The sequence below is a fragment of the Myotis myotis genome, unplaced genomic scaffold, assembly GCF_014108235.1.
Source record: "Myotis myotis isolate mMyoMyo1 unplaced genomic scaffold, mMyoMyo1.p scaffold_m19_p_3, whole genome shotgun sequence".
NCBI classification, from domain to species: domain Eukaryota; kingdom Metazoa; phylum Chordata; class Mammalia; order Chiroptera; family Vespertilionidae; genus Myotis; species Myotis myotis.
Window position 1 is genome coordinate 25540672 of NW_023416335.1, and position 14499 is coordinate 25555170.

The 14499-nt window shown below is 47.2% G+C and overlaps 1 protein-coding gene across 15 annotated transcripts in view; it reads left to right on the forward strand.

Moving 5' to 3' along the window:
- CSGALNACT1 (chondroitin sulfate N-acetylgalactosaminyltransferase 1) overlaps positions 1-14499 on the forward strand; it is a 318463-nt gene that overhangs the window by 301347 nt on the left and 2617 nt on the right. For 14 of the 15 annotated variants that reach the window (XM_036300305.1, XM_036300299.1, XM_036300302.1 and 11 more), the window contains 3 exons: positions 1750-1928; positions 2816-2910; positions 12153-12234. In XM_036300305.1, coding sequence (XP_036156198.1) covers positions 1750-1928; positions 2816-2910; positions 12153-12234 — 356 coding nt within the window. Of the gene's footprint in view, positions 1-1749; positions 1929-2815; positions 2911-12152; positions 12235-13593; positions 13677-14499 lie in introns of those variants that run through there. The other variant, XM_036300307.1, reaches the window with a different exon arrangement.

The following is a 14499-nucleotide window of genomic DNA, read 5'->3' on the forward strand; positions in this document are numbered from 1 at the left end:
GAGCACAACCATAGTTCTACTCACAGGAAAGATGAACTCGGCCCCCGGCTGGAGAAAAGAGTCAAGGTCCAGTCCTGAAGGAGAGGAGAGTGCCTCTAAATGTGGAGCAGTGCTGAACAGGATGCAGAATGTACAGAAATAGAATTTTAGAGTGAAAGGGCCTTGGTGCAGTGAGGAGACGGAGGCCAGTGGAATGAAGCGATTCGCCCCCGATACATTAGAGGCAGAGCTAGCATTAGAATAATTCATCTATTTACATCTGCACTCATGGGGGCGCAGTACTAGGTCTTGGATCCAGGTTTCCTGACTCATCCACCAGTGCCCTTCCCATCACCAGGCCTCCTGCCTTGATCTAAATCTGAAAAGCATGTCTGGCATCGGACTCAGACAGGTTGGGCCCACAGATTCCCAAGATAAAAACCCAAGCTCACTCCCAGATCTGAAAGAAGATGAGAAGTCTAGGAAGGGGTAGCAGAACTTGTTCCACTGATTAAATTACAAGATATCAGTACAACTTAGCATTTGAAAAGTTTATGACTCTATATTTATGTTGACCTTTACCCAAGTGGAAGACATACTTTTAAAAATGGAAATGGGTTTTTGAACGTGTTTTCACTACATCAGGATTAGAGAGAAGTTGAGGGACAGGGATAGGCCAGGTTCAGGGTGGACTCAGATATGAAAAGAAGGGTGATGTGAGCAGGAATAGGGGGATTTGCCAAGTGCCAGGCATCTGTGAAGGTGGAATTAGGAGCTAGAATAGGACTATAAGTGGTTCTCTAGTTCTTCCTGGTAGAAGACAGTCTCCATCCCACTAGGTCCTGAATGAATTCCTGGAACTTGTGCGGAGATATGTCCTATTTCAGAAGGTACTGCTGTGCCTGGGAAAGAACAGCCGCAGGAAGAAACGTCTTGGCTTCACTGCCCTGGGCCTGGGAATCCTCGCCTGTGCCAGCGACAGCAGTAGCTGATGCTGACATAGTGCTTTCTACGCTTGGCCGTGTTTACCTAACTAATAACTTTGTGAGGCGGTTAAGGAAGGTGTTATTATTCCTGTTTAGCAGATGAGGCAACTGAGGTTCTGGGAGGTTACTGCCTAGATCACAGAGTTAATCTATGGAGAGCCAGGTCTGAGGCAGTTCTGGTCTTCTGAACCTAAGTCTGTCATTTTCCTTGTCTGGCTCTTCTGCATTTCCTGAGCATGGGGAAGGAACCCAGGTTTACATCTGTTTGGGGATAAGCATATATCAAGACTATCAGGTCTGGCTCCTGGAGTTGAATACAGATGAGAGGATGCGAGGTGGAGCCATTCTAATGGGATTTCATTTCCTTGGTCCAGTGGTTTCATTGGCTCAGAGGGTATGGAGATTTTCCTGGGTTTCATTGGCTCAGAAGGTATGGACATTTTCCTGGGTTTTGTTGATCTAGTCTTCACTGGTTCAAGTTTTCTCCATCACACACACATAAAAGTATTTATTAATCATGACCATACAGTTTTCAATTTGGGAAAAATACTGAGAAGCAAGAAATAAACTGGTGTTAAAACTTTGCTAGGTGTTTGTTCTTGGTGCCTTTAATCCCAATGTATTTCTGAAGAGTCTGGGTCATCCTGTAACTGCCTGGTAGTCTCATTGCCCTCAGAGTTACAAAAGAAACATGTCCAGATGTGGATGACCCTTGGTCGTGTATTTTCCAGGGGACTCTTTTGACCTGGGAAGCCTGAGGGACTGTGTCTTTCTTCCCCTTTAGAGCTGCCAACTTCAGGAACTTTACCTTCATCCAACTGAATGGAGAATTTTCCCGAGGAAAGGGACTTGATGTAGGAGCCCGCTTCTGGAAGGGAAGCAACGTCCTTCTCTTTTTCTGTGACGTTGACATCCACTTCACCTCTGAGTTCCTCAACACGTGCAGGCTGAACACACAGCCAGGTAAGGGTGTATGGAGTCCGCTCTTCTCTTTCTCTCCCTCAGGTGGCATTTGGCTCCGACACTCAGGCATCATTCTCTTCATAATTCACTCTGCTGTCCTGCTTCTCAATCAGCCTTATTTCCCCCCAGTGACAAAGGAAAGGTTGGATTTCTCCTTGGTGCCACAGTGTGGGCTTGTCAGCCACCATAATTCTGGGACTCCTTGTCCCAAGCTAATTTTTATAACTTCTTTTCCATTTTCACCTGGGGCATCGTCTTTCATGAACATTCACAGGAGAAAATGAGGACATGATCTGGAGAAACTTCCTGAAACCAAAGGGAAGGGCGTAGCTGTGGGTAGTTACCAAGGGAAGAAGTAAGCTGAGCAGAAATAACTCACAATATAAAAATTATTTTCCTGGAGTTTGACTTATAGGCACAACTGGTATTCAGCTGATAGCTACTGGAATGGGCATGCCAGTTGTTAAAATATTGAAACTCTTCAGATAAATTGATAAAGAGTAACTGCCCTAGGCTCCCCATGTCTATGCCTGCTGCACAAAGTCACCCCAGCCTCTGGCAACCCTTCAGACTTCCCCACAAGCCAGCAATTAAAGGGTTAATGTCTGGTAGAGCAGAGGGCATTAGGACTGTCTTTCACACCCACTCTCATTGGTTGATATCACTATTTTGAATATCACTCCTGGGCTAAGAGGCTAGAAATATTTGAGAGTCTGTTCATCTGGTCTACCTGGTGCAGAACTTCTAAGATCTGTGTTAGACTTGAGTGAAGGGAAAAGGAAAAGCGGATGCAAATATCTGGGATGTTTCAGTGGGTTGAATATAGATGAACAAACCTAATAGTTTCGTCTGTTGCTTTCAGCGAATGTTTTCTTTCTGGTCTGCAGGGAAGAAAGTATTTTATCCAGTCCTTTTCAGCCAGTACAATCCTGGCATCATCTACGGCCATCACGATGCTGTCCCTCCCTTAGAACAGCAGCTGGTGAGTAATTACTCGCAGGTGCCTCTGTGGGACTCTGTTTCATGTCTTTCATTACTAGGGCACCTGACCATGAGTTCAGGTGAGTAAAAATCTGCGGATTGAGTCCTGTATTCATTTTAAAGTTTGGCAGACGTTCTGGCCTTTGCTCCCAGTGCCTTGTTGATTAAAAGTGCTTGCAATATTTAAAAGTGGAAAATAAATAGGAACAGTACCTTACAGAAAGGTAATTTCACACCTTCCTAGTTTTCTTCTATGGTTTTTGGAAACTAGTGTTGTTGCATTATGGATGGAGCACATTTTCTCTTTATTATTAAACAAACCTGCAAGGTAAGAAAGGTGAGGTTGTGTTCCCATTTGGCAAATGGAAACCGGAAGTCAGAAAGGGGTGACTCACCCCAGTACGCAGTGAGTGAGTCAGTGGGGAAGCTCCCATCATGCTATCATTCCCACATATCACGGTGACTTGGGGTGGACATTAGCATCAGCAGTGTCACAGGCAGGGTGGCTTCTCTGCTATGATCTTAGCTGCACAGGCAATGGAGGTGGAGCCACAAAGCCAACAAGGATCTCTGTAGCTGACTTGTCTCCGTTGGTGGTGGAGTCAGTCCACTTAGCAGAGAAGCAGGGCAGCAACAGGAAGATGAGACAAGCCAGAAGAGGGTCTCTGTGCCACACAGAGGCATGCCCCTTGGAGAATCAATTTCCCGTTCTTGTCAAGTTGGGCAGTGATCTCTTCCTGCAGAGATCAGCTGGGCGTGTCAAGGCGGTGTTCTGGCTCAGGCTGGGTCTCAGGAGCATCTGACCTGGGGGCCCTTTGTTCGTTGCCTTGGTTAGCTCTGTCTCCTGTTTGAGACAAAGCCATGTTTCCTCCCACTGAGCACCTCAGAGGCTGGGGGGGGGGGGGGGGGGCGGCAATCTGCTGTGTGAGAATGGACATGCTTCTGTGCAGTGGGAGAGGAAACTGATTTTCATGGAAAATACATGTTGTTGTTGTTGTTTTTAAAAACTATATTTTTATTGATTTCGGAGAGGAAGGGAGAGGGAGAGAGAGAGAAAAACATCAATGATGAGAGAGAATCACTGATTGGCTGCCTCCTGCACAGCCCCTGCTGGGGACTGAGCTGCAACCCAGTCATGCGCCCTTGACTAGAATCAAACTCAGAACCCTTCAGTATGCAGGCCGATGCTCGATCCACTGAGCCAAAGCAGCTAGGGCAAAAATACATGTTTTATGAAATTCTTTTGTAGGATGGATTCTGTGTTCAAGCTGCCAGAAGTAGCAAAACCTGTTTTCTCCAGCCGTATCCTGTGCCCCACTCCAGTTAACCTCTGGCAGCAGATGTTCCAGAAAGTCAGTTCAGGTTCTTTCAGGTTGGACAAGGTCATGTCCTAGCACGGTTCCCCTTAGGACACAAGCCACACAGGACAGTAATAATACAGTTTTCCCTTCCCCCAATGAGATTCTAATACCCCGGATCTGGTGAATGTCTGTTTAAGTACTATATGTACATATGTGCTTTGTACATAAACACGGTAAGAGGTTTCACTCCCCCAAAACCAATTTTTATCCACCCTCATTGAGACAGGAAAGCTTCTTTTTTTTTTTTTTTTTTAATATATTTTATTGAGTTTTTACAGAGAGGAAAGGAGAGAGATAGAGAGTTAGAAACATCGATGAGAGAGAATCATCGACCAGCTGCCTCCTGCACACTCCCCACTGGGGATGTGCCCGCAACCAAGGTACATGCCCTTGACCGGAATCGAACCTGGGACCCTTCAGTCCACAGGCCGACGCTCTATCCGCTGAGCCAAACCGGTTTTGGCGACAGGAAAGCTTCTTATTTCCATTCTGTAAGAGTTCTGAGCTTCTAATAGGGCTTGAGGGGGAAATGGGAAACAGGATTTATTTTCCTTCAACCAATCCAAATAAAAGTCCCTTTGATTTTAAATAAAGTACCACATTACATTTGACATCAAATGAGATTAAGGTTTTTACTTTAAACTCCTAAAGACCTTATTTGCTTGCAAGGAATTCTTGTCATTTTACAGGTTAAAAGGTTTATCCTGTTATTGCCATTCCTGCAGGGAAGCAGGTGTAAGGGGAAGCCAGAGGTATGGCGTGGGGAAGCCAGTTTCTCAGATTCTCAGAATTAGTGGTCAAGCCAGATTGCCGTGTCCACAGCTGGAACCTCTAAGTTACCCTGCAACCTTTAACATTCCCTAGACCACATAAGTTTGCTCTTCCGGGGTCCAGTATTTGTGACTGTTTAGTCCAGAGAAACACAGCAGTTGTCTGTCAGATGCAGGGGTCTCCATCCAAAAAAGAAAAGTATTGATTTTGTTCTTTACTGGGTGAGCCATTTTTCGAGCACTTGCTTCCTACATTGAATTAGTTTAGGTGTTAGTCAGGGAGGCAGAGAACTGAAACAGTTTCGTGTACTCAGAAGTGATTGCGAGATAATTTCAACTACTCCCTCCCTGTCTATAGACTCTTACTGAAGACCACACAGACAGCTGGTAGCCGAGCACAGGCCCAAACTAGGATTTCCTTACTCTAGTGCAGCGGGAATTGATTCACTTAGGGTCTAGATGAGAGCTGAAATATAAAGGAAATGACCTGACAAACATCCCAAAGGAGAACATCAAACTACAGACATTAACATAGAGATGGAATGTGTAGGAGCTAAGGAGTTATAAAATAAAAAGGAATGATAAGCCCTAGCCAGGTTGGCTCAGTGGATAGAGCGTCAGCCCTGGGACTGAGGGGTCCCAGGTTCGATTCCAGTAGGGGCATGTACCTCAGTTGCAGGCTTGATCCCCGGCCACGTGAAGGCGCACGTGGAAGGCAACCAATCGATGTGTCTCTCTCACATTGATGTTTCTCTCTGTCTCTCCCTCTCCCTTTCATTCTCTCTAAAAATCAAGGGAAAAATATCCTTGGGTGAGGATTTTAAAAAAGGAATGATAAGAGAGGGATAAATTAGGAAAGATTTCCTACCAAGGGTTCATTTTGACTCGGTCTAGAAGTATATAATGCATATATATTAATGCATTCTTGATAGCCTTCCTGGAATACATCAGTGTCCAAAGGGAGAACATCACTGTAACAAAAGTTATTTATTGCCAACAAAAGGCAGCTTTTCCAGCAGCCCTGCAGATATGACCTTATCGCCAAGGTTCTGGTCATTACTTCTCCTGGCTACCAGTATTGCCACTGTCATTTGATAACATGTTGTCTGCGGATGCAAGCAAGAAACCAAACTTAGGGTATCTGCGTGTGTGTTTAGACTACTTGTTTCTCTACGTTTGAATACAGACCATTAGTAATAAGTAGTAAGTGAAATCATGGGATTTTATACGAATATTTAATTTCTTGAGTTTTACACCTGAGATGAAACTTGCTGATGCTTTAATGTAGAAACAGCTCTTTGAGGAAGGAATGGCTGTAATTTCAGTAATTATTAACATTTCACTTTCCTGGCTCAAGCTTTGTTAGTTCTTGCTGGGGCCGTGGCGGGAGCCTCTTACCACTTCTGTCTTTAGGCTCCTTCCCTCTTCTGTACTTAGTCTTTCCTTCATCCTCTGCCAGAGATACATTTTCAAAATGAAGATTAATTCCATTAAAAATTTTTTTCATGGCATAAAGCCAGTGGTGTGCTAGTAAATGTTGAACAACCCACTCTCCGAAAGGGGGCGGGGGGAGCCCAGATTCATAGCGTTGGCCATTTCCCGTGATGTCAGGTTCCCCACCGAGGCCTGTTCCAGGCTACCGATGTGATGTCACTCAACACAGACTTGGGAAGAAACTTGCACAACCCTGGCTGCTCTAGCCTATCCCCAATTCCTTGTTGGGATTAACTTTCCTCTATAAACTGACTCTAAAACTGATTGCGGAGAAAATGTTTGCAAACCCCAGCACCTGGCACAGGGTACCAGCTTGGTAGATACCCAAGCCAGCCGCTCTGCCAGGTGAGCACGCTGCTTAATGTCTCCTCATCTTCCAGCTCAGGGCCATCTCCTCACCTTTTCTACTGTCCACAGTGCCCGACATCAGAGTCTGCCATGCAGCCCACCCATCATTTAAATCTGATGACTGTGTCACTCTGTTCGTTGTGTCATGGTATATCCTCACCCTCTCTCTGATTAAACCCTTACCTCTCTACCCGCCTCCAAAAGTATTTACCACTGAACAATAATAGATACAGAGGCAGAGCTGCCTCAAACAGATTGTCAAACTGCAGCGGGAAGGCCGGGGAGGGTTGGGGGGCAGGAGGTAGGGGGGTAAGAGATCAACTAAAGGACTTGTATGCATGCATATAAGCATAACCAATGGACATAAGACACTGGGGGATAGGGGAGGCTAGGGGACTGTCTAGGGCGGGGGGATAAAATGGACACATATGTAATACCCTTTGTAATACTTTAAGCAATAAAAATAAAAATAAAAAAAAAACAAAAACAAAAGTATTTACCACTACACGGCATTTCAGTTTAAATTATTAAAGATTGCTGACCAGGCATAGTCTTTTTATTTATCTGGGGAGCAGATACTCACTGAGCACCAAGAGTAACATTAACAGAGCAATCCATGCAGTGGTGTGTAAGCCAGCACTGTGCCCGCGTCATCTCGTGTCATGCTCAGTGGTACTGCATGCGAAGAGATATCGTTATGCTCATTTCACAGACGAGAACCTTGAAACTCAGAGGCAGAAGTCACTTGCCCAGACTGCTAAGTGGCAGGAGCAAGAGTGCACGTGCCACCTGTGTGATGGAGACAGGGCTGAGGATGCCGAGGGGACTTATTCTTTGGCCTTAGTGTGCTTCCAGGAGAGCACAGAGTCTAACCTTTGGTTACAGATCCCCAAACAGGAAACCTGCACCATTCCTTGTCTAGCTTGCTATCCTTCAGAAGACACTTCATGTATTTAATGCAGATACTGATAAAAGATGTCTTGTTGAAAGTGTGCGTTAGTACAGATCTAGAAGGGGGTGGCATTTGAATCTGTTCTTAAGCCAATTCTTTGAAAGCTTTGGCGCCAGAATACTTTATCTTTCAAGAAATAGAAACTGTCACGGCACCGTGCCTTACCATGGGCACATGGGTACCATTTGCAGCCCCTGGAATCCTGCACAGGATGCTCGCCCAGCCCTCGGGCACATGCACACCACATGCGGGCCCTTGGAATCTCGCACAGTGTGCTCATCAGCCTTCGGTACCAGAGAATGGGGACTGCCTAGTGTGGGGGCAGGAGGCACCCAACCGAGCCATAGAGGACCCTGAAGTTCAAGGTGTCTGCTGCTCATGGGCAGGGCTGGCTACTCACCCTGCATGGCCCAGTGCACAATGAAAGCCCAGGGCCCTTGTTTAAAACTCATTAAGAATTTCAAGATGGCAACAGCAGGGCACTAAACCAGGCCTGAAGCCTCCTTATGTGGGGCCTGTGGACCGCACACTGCCTGCCTGCCTGCCTGCCTGCCTGCCTGCCTGCCTGCCTGCCTGCCTTCAGTGAGGTCAGAAATTAGGTTAATGAACACCATTCAGTGTTTCTGGTGAACGTGAGGCTGCTCAGACACAACCTCAGGTCTCAGGAGACTCTCTTGTCTTTAGAGGAAATACGCCACCTGAGTATATGTGACTTGTTTTATTTTAGGGCCCAGATTGCGTCATGGGCAGTTGTCCAAGTCAGTGCCATGAAAGCAGACAGGCGCTGCCTGCCACTCCAGGCCACCCCCACCTTTCCCCTGCACCTGCAGGGTGGCCGCCTTCCCTGTCTTTGGAGGGAGGTGCTGATTTATGCCTTGTGTTTTGGACCTAATAGAAAATAATCACCCCGATCATATGAATCACCCACAGAGCGGAAGGTCTGGCCACTTCCTATGGGCTCGAACTGTCTTTCCTGGTGTGTTCCTGCCCTGCGGTGCTCCGATGGGATCCTAGGTGGGAGAGAAAGGTGGTTCAGAGAGCTAAGAAGAGGCCGGCCCTGGATAGAAATTGTTAAAAGTAAGGATAGCACTTGAGAACAGGTCGGGAAATTCAGGACAGAAGGAGGAGATGTTTCTCTTTTAAAGTCTAATCTCTATCTTAGGGCTTCTTCTTCCTCTAGACATCACTGGTGTGTATCTGTTCAACGCTTGACCAGAACAGTGGCGCTCCTTATGTCTCGGGCAAAGGTGCTAAGAAGTTAAGCCCTCTGCTTAGACCCCAGGAAGGTGAAATGTTTTTGTCTGTTGGTCCAGAATGACACAATTCTGAGGGTTTTCCCACTGGAATTTCTAGGCCTTCGCTGGTCCACTCCCTGACAAGATTCTGGGCTTGGACCATGTATATTTCCACTGGCTTGATGTTGTCTCTGCTCCTCATTTGTTCATTGGAGAAGTATAGCAGATCCTCAGATAACTTCCTTTTGTTCAGGGTTGGTTCATTATAATATTAATGAGATGCCTGAGTAGGAACTCAACTCCTGCTAATATCAATTAGCATATGGTAAAATTGGTTTTGATGTACATAATTTGGCTTGAAGTCACAGAACCCATCAATGATGTTAACTGATGACTTAGCGTATTTATTGAGTTTCGCTATGTGGGAGACAGTGATCTGGGTGCTGGAGACCAAGCTTGCGCTCACCAGAGGTGGTAGGTGAAGACAGACGGCTAACAGAGAAACAAATACAACAGGGTGATTTCAGAGAGCCTGGTTTATAGAGAAAATGAGCCACGTGTAGAGTGTGACATGGCTGGAAAGGGTTGACAGTGGCTGGAAGGGCCTGGATGAGTGACTCTGAGCAATGACATTGGAGCAGAGCCCAGGGGTGAGCAGGGAAAGGGTGAACCTGGGAGGCAGCTCTGCAGGTATCCAGCTGTGGAGACCTGTCATCCTGGCGCGTTCAGGAGGCAGAATATAAGGGACACGTGAGCTGGGCAAGGCAGGCAGGGGCCAGATTCCGTGGGGCCTTTGCAGGCTGGAGGTTTCCGCATGGATTTCATTCTAATTGCATTAGAGAGCATGCAATTAAAACCACGGCAGGGCTTTAAATGGGAGCGTGCTGTGATCTGATGTACACTGGAGAGCGCTCACTCCCGGCTCGGCTGCTGGTCCAGGGCACCACTCCAGTTAGCGGCTCAGCACAGCTGGGGTGGTGGAGCCTTAATAAGTGAACTCTAATAAGTGCACTCCATCTTGCCCTGACAGTATATGCTGTGGGCACGATCGGTTCCCACCAAGGGCTACGATTCAATGAGCTCTTCAGACAGTGCTTTTCGTGGCTTGCCAACTTTAAAGCCAATGTTAATAAGTATTTATGTAGCTCATTCCCAGCTCACACATCCATTTGTTTCTGTCACGCTGTCTGCAGCTGAGGGTCATTCTTCACTGTGTGCAGGTTTACCAGGTACTGTGTCCACTCACCCCAGCCCTGGAGTGGCTGCTTCTTGCAACCCCCACCCCTTTGTCTTTCTTTCCAAGCCCTGACCCGTTGTTCTCCCCATTTGGACCTTTCTCATTTGCACTCATATCTACCTCAGCCCAGTATTTGAAGTTTGGATACTGGCACTCCTCTTCGACTCCACTTATATCCAGAAGCTTAGAAGACTTGTCTGCATCCTGGGAAAAAAAGGATATTAAGCCAGTAGCTGCATCAGGAACAGTGTACCTGGTATAACAGGGATGAAGCAGAAACCAGTTTTAAAAATGACTCAGTGGAGACTTTTTTTAGACTTTCCTGCCCTGTAAAACCTTTCCGGTCGATACTAATGACATTGTCTTGTCACTTGGGAGGTTTGTGTTACAGGCCTTTGTTCTGAAGAGGGATTGGAGAGCCCGTGCTGGGAACCACAGTAGCCAACGAAGCCGCTTGTGGTCTTGGTTTCCCTTAGCAGTCCTGCTGCACGCTGGCAGCAGTGCAAGCGGCATCCCCGTGGAGGTGGTAGTGAAAATAAGGTTGCTTCCCAGGTCACGGAGTAAAAGAGTTTTCAAGTTCATCAGCCCTTCTGCAAGCCATCTGTCCAGTACAGTGTAGCCTGTGGCATAGATAAAGGGAAACTTCAGGGAGGAGAAATAGTAGTAATCGGACAAATGTTTGGCTCTTAGAGCTGGAAGAGACCTTAGGGGTGGTTTAGCTCAACCTCCTCAATTATTGGAAAGGAAATAGGGGCTCGAAGAAGTGCGGGGCCTACCCGAGGCGGAGAAGCCAGCCAGTGGTCAAGATGGGACAAGACGCACACTGTGTCTCATTGGCTGAGAACAGAACCAGGCGTCCCCGACAGGAAAGGCACAGTGCGTGTGGATGGGGACCTGGTGCAGCCTCCCCTCAACCCATCCCCCAGGGGACTTCCTTTCATCGAAGCACCGATGTTAACTCAAAAGTGAATCATGAAAAATAACGATTAAAATAGGTCCCCAAACCATTCCCAGAATTACCTCAGCCAGAAATATAGAAGCAGCTTCTTCAACATCTTGCTGCTTCAGCCAGAACATTGGAAATTTACTTGCAAAGTAAGAGGTTGGGCAGGGCCAGGTCTGGCTTTTTGAAGACAGTCACCGCTTGGATGGCCTCTCGGCACCCTGGCCGCCTGGCAACGACTGGCAGAGGCTTTTTGGAGCAGTTTGGCTTGAAAGTAAAGATGAATGGACAGAGTCTTTCTTCATAACCTGGACGCGCCGTGCCCTTTTCCTCAACAAGCAGGAGCGGAGCCGGAGTCACACGCCGAGGCCGCGGGTTTTCCTTCCATTGCCCGAGGGAGCCCCGTGTGTGCACGGTGCCAGGGCAGCTGAATCCCGAGTTGTTCTCTATCCCTTCTCTCAACTTCCTGAGCCCTTTGCTGGCTCCCGGCCCGGCCCTGTGCGAGGGGCCGAGGCCTCCAACTCTCGCTGGCACTGGTGTTGGGCCAGACACGTAGGTGGCTTTTCCATGGCGCCGCTCAAAAACTTGCTCTCCGGTTTGTTTTTGAGCGTGTGTGTGTGTGTGTGTGTGTGTGTGTGTGTGTGTGTGTTTCCATGCCTTGTACCCTAGAAACATTCCAACCAGAGGTGCCAAAAATCACAAGGCCCTTTTTTGGGACTGGTGAGCTGACTGTATTCCTAACCGTCCAGAAGGACTCAAATCCATCTGCGTTTCCCCCACAGGGTTGCGGCTGTTTATCAGTGCTGGGATGGACTCTCCTTTTAACGTTGCTTACGTGACTAACCTCCGTTTCTTGTTATCCACTCTGTCCTTCCCTCTCAAATGATGGTGCTTTCCCTGCAGGTCATAAAGAAGGAAACTGGATTTTGGAGAGACTTCGGATTTGGGATGACATGCCAGTATCGGTCAGACTTCATCAACATAGGTAAGACAAATCCACTGGCAAGAAGTCTGCATCTCTACTGCCACCTAGAGGCCAGGGAAGGGCTGTGAGGGAACCTGGCCAGTCAGCTTCCAAGGAGCCTGGTGGCAAAGGAGGTGCCACTTCTTAAGAAAAGGTGGCTCAAGTTCATTCCTCTTGTCATGGGCTTGGAGCTGGACCAATAGGTGGCCTGGGAGTGTGTGGCACTTTAACCCTATAATCTCCACCAGCACCTCTCAGTCACCCCAAATAAGGCTCCCATCTGCAGATTGAGGCAGCTCATTGTGTAAAGGCAGCTTCCAAGGGGTCCCCCCAGTGCTGACTTCCAACCTGTCTGGCTCCTGTGCCCCATCATGTAGACCAGCGGTTCTCAACCTGTGGATCGCGACCCCTTTGGGGGTCGAATGACCCTTTCACAGGGGTTGCCTAAGACCATTGGAAAACACATATATAATTACATATTGTTTTTGTGATTAATCACTATGCTTTAATTATGTTCAATTTGTAACAATGAAAATACATCCTGCATATCAGATATTTACATTAGGATTCATAACAGTAGCAAAATTACAGTGATGAAGTAGCAACGAAAATAATTTTATGGTTGGGGGTCACCACAACATGAGGAACTGTATTAAAGGGTCGTGGCATTAGGAAGGTTGAGAACCACTGATGTAGACCATCCTGGGCCTCCCCAGTAGGGGGAATCCATTAAAAAATAGGGTGACATGGGGAATTTGAGAAAATCACACACCAGGAAATTTTGGAAAAACTGCTGTACCTTCAAAAATTCCAGATGTCACCTGAAGCCCTGAGTGTACAGTCACTGTGTACACACACACAGACACACAGGTTCCCAGAGCACAGACAGGGCAGGCCCTTCGGTTGCAGTTGAGGAGACCAAGGTTCTCAGAGGCAAAGTGAGGGACACAGTCAGGATGAGAACAGGGTGTCTGTTGTCCCCCTTGGGAATTCCACACTCTTTCCCCACGGCAGTTCTAACTCATGTGCCTCTGAAGGGAGTAGAATTGTGGATTATATGTGACTTGGGAGTGAATGAGCAGGTCAGAAACCTTGATCATAGGCTCTGGCTCTAGCAGGACAGAGTCTGGAAGTCCTGTCCTCACAAGGTGTGGAGATGCCCACCCCCACCGCCTCCCTGTGGCCTCCCAGAGACCGCTCCCCTGCTCTCTCCTGTCTACTCCACCTCCCGCCCAAGGCCTACAGCTTCTCTTTTTAAGGTCAGCGAGTCTATCTGAGCAGCCCAAGTTTTGGTCAGAGGTAGAGGTGGTCTGCAGGGCCTGCAGAATGCTCACAGGAATCACCAGTTAAAAATAAAAATGAAACCCAAACGGCTTGCAGTCAGGTCCCGTGAGCAGCTGCAGAGCACCCAGGATGCCAGTCTCCGAGTGGCAGGAGTCCCAGGATAACCAGCGGCGAACCACAGGTGTGCTTTGATTTGTTTAAGAAATAAGCCTAAATGATTTTGTGCAAATCAATTTCCATAAATGACATATGTTGTTTTTTATTTCTAAAGGAGATTTCCATTTTAAGAAGCTGTTTCCTTGCTCTCTATACAGGGAGAGAGTATTTTGTGATGATCTATATTTATCAAATTTGGGGTAATACATTTTTTCCCTAAAGACTGGGCATTGATATACTAGAAAAACATGAGAATGGCAGGCTGGGCCAGTGCTCTTTCTCAGTCGGCCGTTGCTATGAGCTCAGAATGAATCTTTGGGCTACATCTGTCCCCCATTATTCTTTGCAATGTTGCATTAATTTGCAAGCATCATATGCTCGCATAAGTTTTACTTAATAAGTTGTAATGATACCAATGGGAATAATAAACCAGCTACAGCTAACGAAGCACTGCCCCTTACATTACTGTCTCGTTCGGTTATAACACCTACTTCATCTCAGGGTAAAGAAACCAGAGCTCACGAGAGGTAAAGTGGGAGCTTGGATGAGAACCAAGACTCAGATTCCAGATCCTTGACTCAGAATGGTCTCTGCCTGCCTGTATTGGGGGGAGTACAGAGCCCTCGTAGACATGGACCAGGGGTGGGTGCAGTGTGGTTTCTCTATGTTTGGGGAGCCCCTTTCCGGGATCCAGCAATAGCCTTGATCAGAGCAGCATGGTTTGGGGACAAAGGGCTCTTTGATAATGGAGAAAAGATGTTCAGAATCACCTCACTATGTCTTGTAAGAGTTGGAGAAATCTCCCAGGTGAGACGAGGAACAATGACAAAAAGAGGCCAATTTTTC